The sequence below is a fragment of the Chionomys nivalis genome, chromosome 14, assembly GCF_950005125.1.
Source record: "Chionomys nivalis chromosome 14, mChiNiv1.1, whole genome shotgun sequence".
Classification (NCBI taxonomy): Eukaryota; Metazoa; Chordata; class Mammalia; order Rodentia; family Cricetidae; genus Chionomys; species Chionomys nivalis.
Window position 1 is genome coordinate 60263594 of NC_080099.1, and position 16980 is coordinate 60280573.

General features: G+C 41.5%; 1 protein-coding gene across 1 annotated transcript in view; it reads left to right on the forward strand.

Annotated features, from left to right (window-relative positions):
- The window catches only part of LOC130886536 (meprin A subunit beta-like), a 30985-nt gene extending 18109 nt beyond the window's left edge, over positions 1–12876 (forward strand). Inside the window, exons 10-15 of the mRNA XM_057788449.1 lie at positions 757–972; positions 2320–2763; positions 4305–4484; positions 5225–5351; positions 11924–12128; positions 12862–12876. Coding sequence (XP_057644432.1) covers positions 757–972; positions 2320–2763; positions 4305–4484; positions 5225–5351; positions 11924–12128; positions 12862–12876 — 1187 coding nt within the window. The remainder of the gene's footprint in view (positions 1–756; positions 973–2319; positions 2764–4304; positions 4485–5224; positions 5352–11923; positions 12129–12861) is intronic.
- The last annotated feature ends 4104 nt before the right edge of the window (positions 12877–16980 follow it).

Here is a 16980-nt window from a genome sequence, read left to right on the forward strand (position 1 = left end):
GCGGAGCAGAACCACAATGCACCTCCTGCATGCACTTTTATCCCAGGGGCTGTGTTGTCTCCTCTCACACGTCACAGAATGTAGGAGAGGAATGAGCACCGCTGGGCTGTGAGTCACTCCACAGAGAATCCTAGCTAAACGTAATTGTGTGTCCTGGGTACCAAAATACCTACAATGACGACAGGAAGCTCCAGTCTAGGTGTTTTCAAATTCTTCCTCATTTTGGAAGCTGTAGCAAGAGAAAGGGTGTCTAACTATGTCTCATTTGCAAACTCCCTGCTTATGGAATTGCATCATAATACCCAGCACAATGTCATGTTCCGTTTGTTTCCTCTTGCTATACCCGAGTACCCGAGACTGGGTACTTCATTTTTATAATATCACTTTCTTATGGTTATGGACACGTGATAGCTTAAGAGCAGGGTACCTGGTGTCTGCTTGTCAGCTGTAGAGGGACACTCTGCTGCATCCCAGGGCAAGGGTCACCACATGGTCACACAGAACATTCTGCTGGCTCAGGTCTCTTCTGAAAAAGTCACAACTGCTCACACTCATGACTTCATGTTATTCTGTCACCTCCAAAGATCCCACTTCCAAATGCCCTCAACACAGAAGTCTGAAAGTTATTTCCCATGCGTGAACTCTGGGCAACTCAGGCTATAGCATCCGTGTGTGGTGGGAGCTCAGCAAACACTAAAGAAGCAGCCGTAGCCCAGAGCTCTACTGTCTTCTATTGTGCTTCTGTGCCCACAACAGATTCCGGCTTCTTCATGCATTTCGACACCAGCTCTGCAAATGAAGGGGACAGAGCAATGCTGGAGAGCAGAATGCTGTACCCCAAGAGAGGGTTTCAGTGCTTGGAATTTTACCTGTACAACAGTGGAAGTGAAAAGGACCAAGTGAAAATCTATACCCGGGAGTACACTGCAGGCCACCCGGATGGGGTTTTAACCCTCCAGAGAGAAATACAAGGTACAGTACCCACAGTCTCACAGTTTGGATGCAGGTGAGACCTCTTCAATTACTGTGGCTACTTGCGGCAGAGCAGGGGGTAAAAATATCGACTTTCAATAAAACTTGTCTGCCTTATTTGTAAGGAAGATAAAATAAGGGTCCTTACTTAGGAAACATAGCTGATCTCGGGAACTGTGCGTAGTAATAAAAATAGACTGTGAACTCTGGGTGACATGGGGAGGGTTGATAGTAAAGAAAAAAATTAAGGATTATTATGCATTAATATGTATGTTATCGCAAACATTAATATATATATATACACATATATATGTCATTGTCCATATTCGGGATGCAGATTTGCCCAGTGAACAACCTGTGGATCTACAAATAAAAGACAATCACACAAGACTTTTCAGAACCTGCTTATGAGTCCTTCTTGGCCTCATGGGGAGGAAGGACCATACTGAAGCCAAACCTTCAAATGTAGATGGAAGGTTTTGTTCAGTCTGTAATCTATCCATGCGCAGTAGCACTTTCTGTAATCTGATGTTTACAGTTTATTTCCTGGCAGTTTCAATTGTCATTGAGTGCTGATATAGTTGAGCTTCCCTCCAGCATGACCTGACAGTTTGCATGACTCTCTGCCCGGTTGTCACGGGGGATCCTGAAGTGCTTCGGCACGCCGTTTCTCACTGGAGTAGGGAAGATGGTCGCTTGACTTCCCTTCCCAGCTTCCCTCTTACCAAAGGTATCCTATGACTGGAAGAGAGCCTCGCCTCTCATTTCCAGCTTATATGAGCTAAAAATCTCCCCATGCAGTGAGCTAGATGTGCAAGGCAGGAATGAAGTGGGTGGCAGCAAAGGGGGTTGCCACTGTCGGGTAAGCACTTGTAACGCTGAATCACTGGGAATGAACGGGATGAGGCTTCCTGGGCTTGTAGATTCCTGTTGAACGCTGCTTAAATTCCAATGAAATTTAAGTATTCTAGTTATGTTATGCATACAAAAAGAAATTTTTATGAGAGTACCAGCAAATCACAGATGTTAATATGGCTCGGTTATTAACTAAGACAGAATACCATGTAACTGGTAAGCAGAATGGAGCTCTCAGAGATTGGGTGCTTACCCATCTCTGAGAAAGGGTGAGCTATCTGAGAGCAGGTATGTAAACATTAAATACCCAGTGCACAGTCCAACCTCAGCAATGCCCTGGGATAAAGAATTGAGAAGCCATTCACCAAATCCATAAGTATCTTTGACTCACCAACTATTATTTCCCTTTGAAGTATAGAATTCTAATACTGACCATGTCAGGAAGGAATTCATAATCCTTCATCACCCTTGAAACAGTGACTCTTTCTGCAGACATACCCATGGGGAGCTGGCAACTTTACTATGTAACATTGCAAGTGACTGAGAAATTCCGAGTGGCATTTGAAGGACTCAGAGGCCCTGGATCATCATCAGGTGGTCTGTCTATCGATGACATCAATCTCTCAGAAACCAGCTGTCCTCACCATATCTGGCGTATACGGAATTTCACACAGCTTCTTGACAGCCAGAATACAGATGTGTACAGTCCTCCATATTATTCTCCTAAAGGCTATGCTTATCAGGTTTACCTGGATCTGAATTCCTCGAATAGAGTAGGGATTTATTTCTACCTGATCTCTGGTGCCAATGACGATCAATTACAGTGGCCATGTCCCTGGCAACAAGCCACAATGACACTCTTGGATCAAAATCCTGACATCCAACGCCGTATGTCAAACGAGCTGAGTATAACTACAGACCCAACGATGAAAGATGGTTTGTAGCTTCTTATTTTCCTCATGCCTATGGACTTGATCATTGTTCAAGGAGGGATGGTCATTTGGGAATGAGAGATTGCATCGTTGGTTAGTTATGGAAGTTCAGCCTCGAAGTAAAGATTTCTAGCTTCAGGGAAAGGATTCAGTTGTGGAAGACAGTCCCCAGGTGGAGGCTGTTAGCAATGTTAGCAAAGACTGCGACACTGGGATTTCATCATCCCTGCATTCTAGGTGTTGGCCAAGGAGTCTTGGCTTTAGAGGCTGGCTTGCTTGGGTCTAATTCAACATTTTCTTTTCATTAGTCATGTGATCCTGAAGAAAACCCTTCCTGAAGTCCCACTGTTCTTGGCTGTTAAGCCAAGGCGGGAACAATAGCCCCATAGAATTGTTAGGAGAACTAGGGGAGGTCAATATGGAAGGCTGTGGGGAGGGGGAGCTCCTCTGACATTGAGTTTCATTCGACCATGCTGCCTTGGTCACACTGCTGGCACTGTGGGACACAATCAGCTCTTGAGAAGAGGATTTTCAGTCAGAATGGAGCTGCTGGGACACTGGTGGCAACAGCTGGAAAGTGGGTGGTGACATCTTATTAATGCACCGTAAAGGGTTGGCACCAGTGGGGGCTACATTCCAAGTCTCAAAAAGAGTCATCACACAGGGAGCCATAATCACACTTGGAATTTCACCAATCTTTTGTCCCTGCAAACTGACTAGAGGGAAACATAGAATGATGGGAAACCTAATATCATCAAAGGAATTTTATAAGTCACAAGGATGGATCAAAATGACATAAGAAAAATAGTGACTGAATCTGATAGGAAAAAAACATAACAGAAACTGGAGGGTTTAAACATGCAGAATATTTCATTCTTTCCAACACGTTCCTCCTGATGGCACTAGATACCATTAAGTTCAGTTTATGAGAGAAATTGTTCTTTGCTCATATAGGAAACTCTCAGCTACTCACTACCTTAACTCAGTTTAAAGGACCAATTGCAGCTCAGAAGGCTGCTGAGACTTGATCCCACCAGACAGAAGGGTTTTTGCAACAGACACCATACATATGGGTGATTTCCCCACCTGGTAGCTCTCAACTCATTGTCTAGGAGCAGCAGTTCTCAATCTTTGCGTCCCAACCCCTTGGGGGGAGTCAAACGACCCTTCACAAGGGTTGCCTAAGACCATCAGAAAACAGAGATACTTACATCATGATTCAAATTGTAGCAAAATTACAGTAATGAAGTAACAGTGAAAATATTTTTAGGGTTAACATAAGGAACTGTCTTAAAGAGTCGCAGCATTAGGGGGCTTGAGAACCACTGGTCTAGGGTTTGGTTCTCACTCGTGAGCAATCTCATTTCCTGAGGTGCAATGTGAATGAAAGTTGCAGTGACGTGCCTAGGGCTACATCATAGGTCAACGGCATCAATCAATTCTCTTCAACTTCATCCTAGCTGTGTCTCACAGCCTGGCCTTTCCTACCACTGAAAGCTATGATGATGCTAAACACAGCTTATTCATATAAATTGTTTTTTTCAGGTAATGGAGACTACTTTTGGGACAGGCCTTCCAAGGTGGGAAATGTGGCTTCCTTCCCTAATGGAACTCAGTATTACAGAAGCATAGGCTATGGTACCTGGGCCTTTATAACCTACGAGAGGCTGAAGAGCAGGGAGTTCATCAAAGGAGATGATGTTTACATCCTGCTGACTGTTGAAGGTATAGAAACAGCAGTAGTTTGATGGGAGCTTGCTCCTCATTGTAGCCATCGGTTGTCTGCTGTGTTCTTCTGGGTTTTGTTTTTAGATTTATTATAGGATGTGGGAGGAACTGGACACAGATGGGAACTTTTTTGTATGAATGATTAGAAATATGAAAATAGCTTAATTTGAAACATCAAAGGTTATAGAGTTAAACATTTATTTACTATTTTATGGAGTAACAGTTGAAATCTTTAGGCTGGAAATGTATTATCTTATTTCCTCACACAGGAATCACAACACCCTGGGCAGGAGGTTGGCCTTCAGAGCTCCAACTGACAGCCAAGCATGGCGGTTGTCACCCAGCTCCCCAACTTGTGTGTGTGTGTATACCAATGGCTGCTTTAAACACCACCACCCACCATATTTTTTGAGACAGTCTCTCACTTCTACCTGGTAGGCTGGCTGGCTGGTCTCTAACCCCATTATCTGCCTGTCTCCCTGGCTCTCCAGTGCTGAGATTATAACGATGCATGACCTCATATGGCTTTTTCTTAAACATGGGGTCTGGAGAGTGACATCAAGTCTGCCACCAAAAGCCACTTTGACTGATTCTCATTTGACTGCACACAAATGCTGCTGGATCATGCACCAAGATCACATACTTTTGTCACCAGCCTGAACTCTGAGTATTATCTGGGGTCAACAACAAGTAACACAAAAGTTTATTTCCACCATGTTCTCTCCTTCCCTCTGCAGATATATCTCACCTCAACTCTAAGTTGACCATCCCAGACCCCTCCTCGACCATCCACAATTCCTGCTCAGAGGTTGAGTGTCAGAACGGCGGGATCTGTACTGTCCATGACGATAGAGCCGAGTGCAGGTGAGGACTCACTTGGAAGGTTCACTGTCTCACTCTCTCACTAGATAGGTTCCTGTCCTGCTGGAATTGATGCTGATAATGCACAAGGACGACACCAAGAAAATGTCTTAGTTAGGGATTCTATTGCTGTGATGAAACACCATAAGAAAAGCAGGTTGGGGAGTTAACGATTTATTTGGCTTATACTTTTACACTGTAGTTCATCATTGAAGGAAGTTAGGATAAGAAGTCAAACAGGATGACCCCAGTTAAGACTCCTAGCAGTAGTGAAGAGGGTGTAAATAATGAAGTCTTAACAGGGGTCATCCTTGTGGATTTCCCTAGCACCTGGTTTCTCCCTTACCCCATAATGACTCTTTCTATCAAGATATCTCTTTCATTGCTCCCCCTCTCTGTCCCTCCCCCAGTGCAGTTATCTCGAGTCTTTATGTTCCCATCTCCATTCCCTCCCTTTTACTCCCCTTCCCAGTTTATCCAGGAGATCTTAACTATTTCCTGTTGCCAGGGCCCTCTATGTGTGTTCTTCTTAGGGTCCTCTTTTATTCCTAGCTTCTCCGAGATTGTGTATTGAGCCTGGTTATCATACGATTTACTTCTAATACCCACGTATGAATGAGTACAAGCCATGTTTGTCTTTCTAGATCAGAGTTACCTCACTCTGGATTTTTTTTCTAGTTCCATTCTTTTCCTTGCAAGTATCAATATGTCATTGTTTTTTTACCACTGATTAATACTCCATTGTATAAATGTACCACATTTTCTTTATCCTCTCTTCAGTTGAGAGACATTTAGGTTGATTCCACGTTCTGGCTATTATGAATAATGCTGCTATGAACATAGTTGAACAAATGTCTTTGTGGTATGATTGTGCATCTTTTGGGTATATGCCCAGGAGTGGTATTGTTAGGCCCTAAGGTAGATTCATTCCCAATTTTTGAGAAACTGCCATACCGATTTCCAAAGTGGCTGTACAAGTTTGCACTCCCACCAGCAGTGGAGGAGTGTTCCCCTTAATCCATATCTTCTCCAGCATAAATTGTCATCAGTGTTTGTTATCTTAGTCATTCCGACAGGTGTAAGATGGTATCCCAGAGTTGTTGTTGTTGTTTGGTTGGTTAGTTGGTTTTGGGTTTTTTTTTTTTTTTTTGCATTGCCCTAATGGCAATGATGTTGAGCAATTCTTTAAATGTCTTTTGGCCATTTGAGTTTTTTCTGTAGAGAATTCTCTGTTTAGATCTGTACCCCATTTTAATTGGATTATTTGATATTTTGATGTCTAGTTTCTTTATTTGTTTATGTATTTTGGAAATCAGCCCTCTGTCAGATGTGAGGTTGGTGAAGATCTTTTTCCACTCTGTAGGCTATTGTTTTGTCTTATTTATCATGTCCTTTCCGTTACAGAAGCTTCTCAGTTTCAGGAGGTTCCATTTATTAATTGTTGTTCTCAGTGTCTGTGCTACTGATGTTATATTTAGGAAGTGGTCTCCTGTACCCATGCATCCAAGGCTACTTCCCACTTTCTCTCAGGGTCAGTGTAACTGGATTTATACTGAGGTCAAGTCCAAATGTGGACTTGAGTTTTGTGAATGTCCAGGATGGAGATGGATCTATTTTCATTCTTCTACATGTCAACATTCAGTTTCTTGAGTTCTTTATATATTTTGGAGATCAGACCTTTGTCAGTTGCGGGGTTGGTGAAGATCTTCTCCCAGTCAGTACGTTGCCTTTCTGTCTTAGTGACAGTGTCCTTTGCTTTACAGAAGATTCTCAGTCTCAGGAGGTCCCATTTATTCAATGATGTCCTTAGTGTTTGTGCTGCTGGGGTTATATGTAGGAAGTGGTCTCCTGTGCCCATGTGTTGTAGAGTACTTCCCACTTTCTCTTCTATCAGGTTCAGTATGTTCGGACTGATATCGAGGTCTTTAATCCATTTGGACTTGAGTTTTGTGCATGGTGATAGATATGGATCTATTTTCATTCTTCTACAGATTGACATCCAGTTTTGCCAGCACAATTTGTTGAAGATGCTCTCTTTTTTCCATTGTGTACTTTTAGCTCCTTTATCAAAATTCAGGTGTTCGTAGGTTTGTGGGCTAAAGTCAGGGTCTTCTATTAGATTCCATTGGTCGACTTCTCTGTTTTTATGCCAATACCAAGCTGTTTTCAATACTGTAGCTCTGTAATAGAGTTTGAAGTCAGGGATGGTAATGCCTCCAGACAATCCTTTATTGTATAAGATTGTTGTGGCTATCCTGGGTTTTTTGTTTTTCCATATAAAGTTGATTATTGTCTTCTCCAGATCTGTGAAGAATTTTGATGGGATATTGATGGGGATTGCATTGAATCTATAGATTGCTTTTGGTAGAATTGCCATTTTTACTATGTTGTTCCTCCCAATCCAAGAGCAAGGGAGATCCTTCCATTTTCTGGTGTCCTCTTCAATTTCTTTCCTCAAAGACTTAAAGTTCTTGTCAAATAGATCTTTCACTTCCTTGGTTAGAGTTACCCCAAGATATTTTATGCTATTTGTGGCTATCGTGAAAGGTGATGCTTCTCTGATTTCCCTCTCTGCTTCCTTATCCTTTGTGTATAGGAAGGCAACTGATTTTTTGGAGTTGATTTTGTAACCAGCCACATTACTAAAGGTGTTTATCAGCTGTAGGAGTTCTTTGGTGGAGTTTTTGGGGTCACTTATGTATACTATCATATCATCTGCAAATAACGAAAGCTTAACTTCTTCCTTTCCAATATGAGTTCCCTTGATCCCCTTATGTTGTCTTATTGCTATTGCTAGAACTTCAAGCCCTATATTGAAGAGGTATGGAGAGAGTGGACATCCTTGTCGTGTTCCTGATTTTAGTGGGATGGCTTTGAGGTTTTCTCCGTTTAATTTAATGTTAGCTGTCGGCTTGCTGTAAATAGCTTTTATTATATTTAGGTATGACCCTTGTATCCCTAATCTCTCCAAGACCTTTATCATAAAAGGGTGTTGAATTTTGTCGAATGCTTTTTCAGCATCTAATGAAATGATCATATGGTTTTTTTCTTTCAGTTTATTTATATGGTTGATTACATTGATAGATTTGTGTATGTTGAACCAGCCCTGCATCTCTGGGATGAAACCTACTTGATCATAATGGATAATTTTTCTAATGTGTTCTTGGATTCGGTTTGCCAGTATTTTATTGAGAATTTTTGCATCGATGTTCATGAGTGAGATTGGCCTGTAATTCTCTTTCTTGGTTGGGTCTTTGTGTGGTTTTGGTATCAGGGTAACTGTAGCTTCATAAAAGGAATTTGGCAATGACTCTTCTGTTTCTATATTGTGAAATACATTAATAGTATAGGTATTAGCTCTTCTTGGAAGTTCTGGTAGAATTCTGCATTGAAACCATCTGGTCCTGGGATTTTTTTGGAAGGGAGATTTTTGATAACTGTTTCTAATTCTTAACGACTAACAGGTCTATTTAGATCGTTCACCTGGTCTTGGTTTAGGTTTGGTATATGGTACTTATCTAAAAAAAGTGTCCATTTCTTTTGCATTTTCCAGTTTTGTGGCATACAGGCTTTTGTAGTAAGATCTAATGATTCTCTGAATTTCCTCTGTGTCTGTGGTTATGTCCCCCTTTTCATTACTGATCTTATTTATTTGCGTGTTCTCTCTCTGTCATTTAATTAGTTTTGATAGGGGTTTGTCGATCTTGTTGATTTTTTCCAAGAACCAACTTTTTGTTTCATTGATTCTTTGGACTGTTTTCTGTGTTTCTGTTTTGTTGATTTCTGCCCTCAGTTTGATTATTTCCAGTCTTCTACTCCTCCTGGGCGCATCTGCTTCTTTTTTTTTCTAGAGCTTTCAGGTGTGCTGTTAAGTCCCCAATGTATGCTTTCTCCGTTTTCTTTAAGTGGGCACTTAGTGCTATGAACTTTCCTCTTAGCACTGCTTTCATCGTGTCCCATAGGTTTGAGTATGTTGTCTCTTTATTTTCATTAAATTCAAGGAAGACTTTAATTTCTTTCTTAATTTCTTCCTTGACCCAGGTGTGGTTCAGTAGTTGACTGTTCAGTTTCCATGAGTTTGTCGGCTTTCTGGGGGTAGCATTGCTGGTGCCTTCTAACTTTAATCCGTGGTGATCTGATAAGACACAGGTGGACACTGATATTTTTTTTGTATCTGTGGAGGTTTCCTTTGTTTCTGAGTATGTGGTCAATTTTCGAGAAGGTTCCATGAGCTGCAGAGAAGAAGGTGTATTCTTTCCTATTTAGGTGGCGTGTTCTATAGATGTCTGTTAAATCCATTTGCTTCATTACCTCCAACAATTCTCTTAATTCTCTATTAGTTTTCTGTCTGATTGACCTGTCCATTGGTGAGAGAGGTGTGTTGAAGTCTCCTACAACTAGTGTGTGTGATTTGATGTCTGACTTATGTTTTAGCAATATTCCTTTTACATAAGTGGGTGCTTTTATATTAGGGATGTAGATATTCAGGATTGAGACTTCATCCTGCTGAATTGTTCCTGTTATGAGTATAAAGTGTCCCTCTCAATCTCTTCTGATTGATTTTAGTTTGAAGTCAGTTTTGTTAGAAGTTAGTATGGCCACACCTGCTTGTTTCTTAGGACCATTTGCTTGAAAAAACTTGTTTGGTTATGGTTATCTCAAGATATTTTATATTTTTTGTGGCTATTGTAAAAGGTTATGTTTCTCTGATTTCTTTCTCAACCTGTTTATCATTTGTATAAAAGAAGGTTACTAGTATTTTGAGTTAATCTTGTGTCCTGCCATATTACTTGTAAAAACCGAACACTGTCTCTATCCCGGTGGGGCCTCCAACTGTAAAAACCTGAAAGTTCTGGGAGCTCTTTGCTCTACCATATGGTTTATGCCTCTACTACAGGTACTATGGTACTAGGCCTGTAGCTCCCGTGCCACTAAGGACCCAGTTGCGCACGTGCCTTGGGAATGGAGCCTGGACAGTTAGAAACATACAGACAGCCACAGAGTCAGAGAGACGTGGATACAGGTCATCCTTGATACAAGAAGGCGAAGTGCCAAGTTTATTATGCTCAGAGAAAGCTTATATAGGGATCCTTAGCCACGCCCAGTTCTCGGGATTTTTCAGCTACTACAGGCCTCATGTTCAGATCTCATGCTCAGAGCAGCTGTAGACGAGGTCTCGTGCTCAGAGCTCATGCTCAGTTCACCTGCAAGCCAGGTTCTCATGCAGGCACAGGTATTTTGCTCACTTCAGTAGGCAAAGAATCTGAAGTAGGCAAAGAAAATCAAGGGGGCAGGAATCTGTAGCTTCCAACAATTACTGAAGGTGTTTATCAGCTGTAGGAGTTCCCTGGTAGAGTTTCTGGGGTCACATATGTATACTACCATATCATCTGCAAATAGTGAGAGTTTGACTTCTTCCTTACCAATTTGTATCCCCTTGATCTCCTTTCGTTGTCTTAATGCTCTAGCTAGAACCTCCAATCCTATACTGAACAGATAAGGGGAGAGCGGCCAGTCTTGTCTGTCCTGATTTCAGTGGAAACACTTTGTGTTTCATTCCATTTAGTTTGATGCTGGCTGTTGGCTTGCTGTATATTACCTTTATTAAGTTTAGGTATGTTCCTTGTATCCCTGATTTCTCCAAGACCTTTATCAAGAAAGGGCGTTGGATTTTGTTAATGTTTTTCAGTACCTAATAAGATGACTATGTTTTTTATTTCTCTTAGTTTATTTATATGGCGGATGACATTGACTGATTTTTGTATGTTGAATCATCCCTGAATTTCTGGGATTAAGTCTACTTGATCATGGTGGATTTATTTTTTATGTGTTCAGGGATTTGGTTTGCCAGTATTTTATTGAGTATTATGACTGCAGTCGTATTTTTTGAAGGCATTTTCTTAATTGAGGTTCCCTCCTCTCAGATGACATCAAGCTGACATAGAACTGTCCAGAACAATTACTCTTTTGAACTCCATTTGGTTCTCTGGCAGCCACTATAACAATTATTTGTGAGGACATAGTGCACTAGAGTCTAACAGATGGAATTACATATATTATTATAGTACACATCTTATTATATTACATATGTTATTGTATTACATGTCTTATTATATTATGTGTTATGTTACATATCTTATTATATTACATGTCTTATTATATTACATATCTTGTTATATTACATGTCTTATTATATTACATATCTTATTACACTACTACACGTCTTAATCCTCACAGCAGTCCTGTCCCTCGACTCTGCAGGTTCTCAGGTCCCCATTTTCTAGATGAACACACTAAAGTGCTGAGTCCTTAGCCAAAGTGTGGAGCCCACAATAGTGGACCAGATCCCCTCAGGTGGCTTTCTCCCTGCTCTCCCAGCTCCTAACTCGGTATCAGATTAGTTATAATCCTCACCTGGTGCTATCTTCATTGGTTCAGGTAGTCTAGGGTCAAATAGTTACCTACGTCAGTGACTATCTGGGTTCAAATATGCAAGGGCCCTTTAACTATGAAGACGTTCACAGTTAAATGTCACCCATACGATACCATAAATGTCACCATATCTCTTCGTGTAGGTGTCCTGCAGGAGAAGACTGGTGGTACATGGGAAGACGGTGTGAGAAGAGAGGGTCCACCCAAGACACCGTTGTCATTGCTGTTTCTTCCACTGTCGCTGTGTTTGTCGTGATGCTGATCATCACTCTTGTCAGTGTCTACTGCACCCGGAGGAAATACCGCAAGAAGATGAGTTCAAATAGCGCAGACTTGAACATAAGAAACGTAAGTTGAGTGTAATGGCTATTATTCAAACCTTCTGGAGAGAACCCATGTAGAAGAGCTTGGCGTGTTTACAGTCTTCTTCAATTTTAACCTTGTGCGTCTTACTAAGTTGGCTGACGGGAGACTATTTGCACTCCCATTATCACCACTGTGAATCAGAGTCTGAACCTGCGGTCTTCAGAGCCTTCTTGGAGGGGCTTCGTTATTCTCTTGGAGTTATTTCTGGTTGTTTATGATTTTTCTGGGGTGAACCACACAACTGACCCACACAGATGACTTTCCCTGTAAGTCTTTACCTCCCTAACAAGAGGGACATGGCTTATCCGTGTCTTTGTTCTGAGGGTCTTCAGATGGCTGGACTCAAGAACTGGGTGGACGCATGTTTGGGGAAGGGTCTCTCTTAATACAGGTTCCAGTGACATCTGCCTTCTTCTGGAGATACTGTCTCCAGGGCAATATTTTTTCTTGTAAAGGGTTTTAAGTTTGCTTCAGATGAAACTTCTAAATGACTCCAGCATGAGTCCTCACCATGTTTTCCATCTGAGACACTCAAGCCACAAAGGGCAAGAACATCTTCCCAGGGTCAGAGCAGGCAGTGCATGTGAGCCGGGAGGGGAGCCAGGAGACTGCCATGGGGGGTTTTTTTGAGAACCTGACTGTTGCATTGTGACCCACGGAAGAGGCAGCTTTTATATTTGGGAATTGTGTCATCAATTGTATTTTCTCCTTTCAGCAATATGCTTTTTGAATATTAACTCAACCAGACAGCCAGCAAGTGAGATGAAAAGGATTCTTCATCATGGAAGAATTTTTCACCCAAGCCGTGTGACCTTCACAGCATTCCAAACCGACCATTTCTGTAAATAGCAGAACGGATAATAAATCATTATTTTGGTAAAAATCAAACTGGTGATCTCTCTCCCTCCCTGCATCTCTCAGCAGTTCAGGCCTCTCAAGTTGCATAACTTTGTCAGTAAAAGGAAAAAAGCAGAGACAGCTTTCCAAATTATTAATCCTTCTACTCAGGGACAAAATATTGTATCTCGCAGCAACCACCAAGGGTCACTACAGAAAATATACCCTAGGCTAGCATCTCAGCTGTTTCAGTGCTGTCCTGTCCTAAAGCAGGGAAGGACACTGGGAGGCCTTTCTGAGCTTTCCTCACATGTTCTTCCAAATCAGCTCCCTCCTTCTTTCCTCCTGTGGTCTTGGATACTTGATCCTGCCTTAAAGTAAAACTGAAGTCATCAGGAAAACTTTTAACTCAAAATCTGGAATAGAGGACCCTCGTGAGCTTTTATATTTTTAAGCATTTTCTAAGGACTGTTAAATATGAATATCATGGGAGAAAAACCAACTCCATAATTGTGAGCTAAATTTGAAACAAGCATTAATTAAATACTGGACAGGATGATGGACTCTGGCCAGGTCCATCTCTGGGTTCCCAGGAAATGACTACAAGTCACATTTTGCAGAGACTTAAAAAGGTAACAACTGCAGAGTCCTGATATTTTCCTTCAGGTCCAGTCAAGGGCAAGTGTAAATTCTGACATATTTCCTGCCTATGTAGCTCTCACTGCCCTGGGACAAAACACATTTGTTTAGGGAGTGAAAACATGTGGTTTGTTCTCTCATGTTAACAATAGCCTCCAGCATTTCAGGAAGTATCCATCCTTGGGCAAGGGGCTCACAGGTTACTGTTGTGATAATCTTTTTTGTACACTGTGTAAAGACGTGTCTCTGTCCTCCCTCACCTGCCTAAGGCACATTCTGATTGGTTTAATAAAGAGCTGAATGGCCAATAGTTTGGCAGGAGAGAATAGGTGGGACTTCTGAACAGAGATAGGAACTCTGGGAAAGAGTCTAATGCAAGAAATTTGTCAGCCAGATGTGGAAAAAGTCTGAGGTATGGTACTGAGGAGATGTAATGATCCATATGGCAGAACACTGATTAATATAAACAAATTAATTTAAGTTTTAAGAACTAGTTGGGAACAAGCCTAAGGTAAGGCTAAGCTTACATAATTAATAGAAAGTCTCTGTGTCATTATTTAGGAGCCGGTGGTCCAAAGAAAGTCTGACTATAGATTACAGGTGTTTTTGTTTCATGGATCTCTTAGGCATGGTGACAAAACAAGAAACAACTTATGGTTCTCACCGGACCCAGAAGAACTTTTATTTATGTGTATTCCCTGATTAATATTGGCATCTAGAGGAACTCACAGTGAGATCATTTTAAATCAGGTTTTGTTTATTAGAAGGACAGGGGCTGAGAGGACTCAGTGGTTGAGTACTTGTTTTGCCAGTGTATAACTTCAACTCTAGAAGATCTGATGCCCTCTTCTGGCCTTTGTGGGTACCTACACACATGTAGAACAAACACACAGACAACACATACACAAATTTTTTAAAAAACGAATGAAGAATAAGAATAAATTCTGGTACTGGACATGATGGCCCACACCTTTTTTTATTTTTATTTTGAATTTTGATTTTTTTGAGGCAAGGTTTCTCTGTAGTTTTGAATCCTATCCTGGAACTAGCTCTGTAGACCAGGCTGGCCTCAAACTCATGGAGCCTCTGCCTCCCGAGTGCCAGGATTAGAGGCATGTACCACCGCTGTCTGGCTATTTTTTTTTCTTTTGTCACACCTTTAATCTCAGCACTTGGAAGACAGAGACAGTTGGATGTCTGAGTTTGAGGCCAGCCTGGTTTACAGAGTGAGAGCCTGTATCTAAAAACTAAACAAACAAAAAGAATGCATTCCCCTGAGGTATGCTTTCCTAATATAAAGAAGCCTCAGCACACACACGCACAAAATCTCATTATGAGATATATTTAGTAGACCATAACACATTTGTCAAAATACCGATGTTAGTTTAGATTTCTTTTTGCAAACTTTGATGATTTAATAGATGAAAGCTGGTTTCCTGCTGTGTTTCTTCAAGCAGCCTGTTGGGGTATGCTGTCTTGTAGATGGACCTGAAGAACTAACCTTGGAGAAATGTAGTACAAAGGGGAGTTCCAGCTGAAGAGCCTTTGCAAGTAAATGAACTTTTTTTTTTAAGTTAAATGGCTAATTTTATAAAGGTAAGTTGCAATTAGAATCTGAAACTTTAGGGTCAAATTTTATCCTCTATCCAGTAAACTCCATGTGCATTTTCTCTTTTCTTGCCTCTCCTCCTCCCCTCTCCTCTCCTCCTTTCCCCTCTTTCTTCCCTTCCTCTTCTCTCCTTTCCTTTCCTTTCCTCCCATCCCTCCCTCCCTCCCAGAAATCTGCCTGCCTCTGCCTCCCAAGTGTTGGGATTAAAGGCATATGCCACCATACCCAACTCCATGTATATTTTAAATGGGTTTCAACTGTGTGTGGTTTGGTCACACACACTATATCACTCATTTAGAAAACCCTGGTTAGAGAGTGCCCTAAATCTTGAAATACTTCATTATACAATATCAGAACAGCAGAGAGTGTCACTGCTGATAAGAAAAGTGTCAGTAAGTTTGATACGGATTGTACCCCCACCAGCCATACATGAATGAATCAGTTTCCCTTAGTCCTTGCCAGCTTTTGTTTGTTGTTGTTGTTATCATCATCATTACTTTGTATTATTTAAGACAGTCTCACTATATAATCCAAGATGACCTCTAATCTGTAATCCTCCCGCCTTCATCTCCCAAGTGCTGGAATTATAGGCAGGTCCCACGATGCTTTGCTTACAGACTTCAATTTTATAATAGTTTTAGATTCAGAAAATATTAAGTGGATCATACAGAGAGCCTTCATCTACATTCCCCAGATTCACATGGTCTTTCCCGCCACCAATAGACTGAATCAGAGGGGTCTTTTGTCAGGAGCCGTGTCCCCCCAAAATTTACAGGAAGCACCGCCGTGAGGAGTTTTTACAGAGGGCTTCACTTTCCAATTGTATTGAGAATAGTCTTATTGACCAAGCCTATCTCACACCCAAATTAACTGTTAATAGAGAGTTATCTGTTAGCAGAACCTGCCTCACATTCCAAACTATCTAGGCAACTAGGTGTGTCACCTTGTGACTTCCCGACCAAGGAATCGTGACCCGACCCATCGTAACCTCTCAGACTCCGTGGACCACGTGGCAAGATCCCGTGCCCCAGCCCCCCAAGCTATTCAGGGGCTATATAAGCTGTAACCATGACCCTAATAAACGGAGGCTTTGACAAATAAGCTTAGCCTCCTTCCTGCTTATCAGCCTATGTCTTTCAGGTGGTGCCTCTCCAAGACCCTGGAATAACTGGCCAGCCAGGCGGGTTACAAACCCTAGACAGAGTAACCCGTCGAGGCGGCGACAGTCTTTCGTGAGCATCAAAGCCACAGTACAGTGTTACTAGCATTAGAAGCCCAGTCCTTCCACTGTGTTCACATTTGTTTTTACATAACCTCTGGGCTTTGAGAAATGCATGGTGTGTGTATGCCCATCACCTGCAGAATGGTTTCAGTTCTCTGTGCTTGTGAGCCACCTGCTCAACCTTCCTGCCCTTCTAGTCTCAAAATACCTGGGCCACTGTCTTCACCATTTTGTTCTGTTTTTTAATTTCAGCATCATTGATGTATGTGAGGTCGTATGCTGTTGCCACTTTGGTTTGTAGTTCCTTGTGTACATGTTTTTCTTCTATCATCTGCATATGAAATCCTTGTGTCTTTTGCTGATGCTCAATTGTATTTATTGTTGTTGTTCTATTATAGTGATATTTTATTTGTGTTTCAATGAATAAAGCTTGCTGAATATCAGAGCATAAAATAAGACACTTTAATCTCACACCTTTAATCTCAGGATTTGGGAGACAGAGGCAAGTGGATTTCTGTAAATTCTAG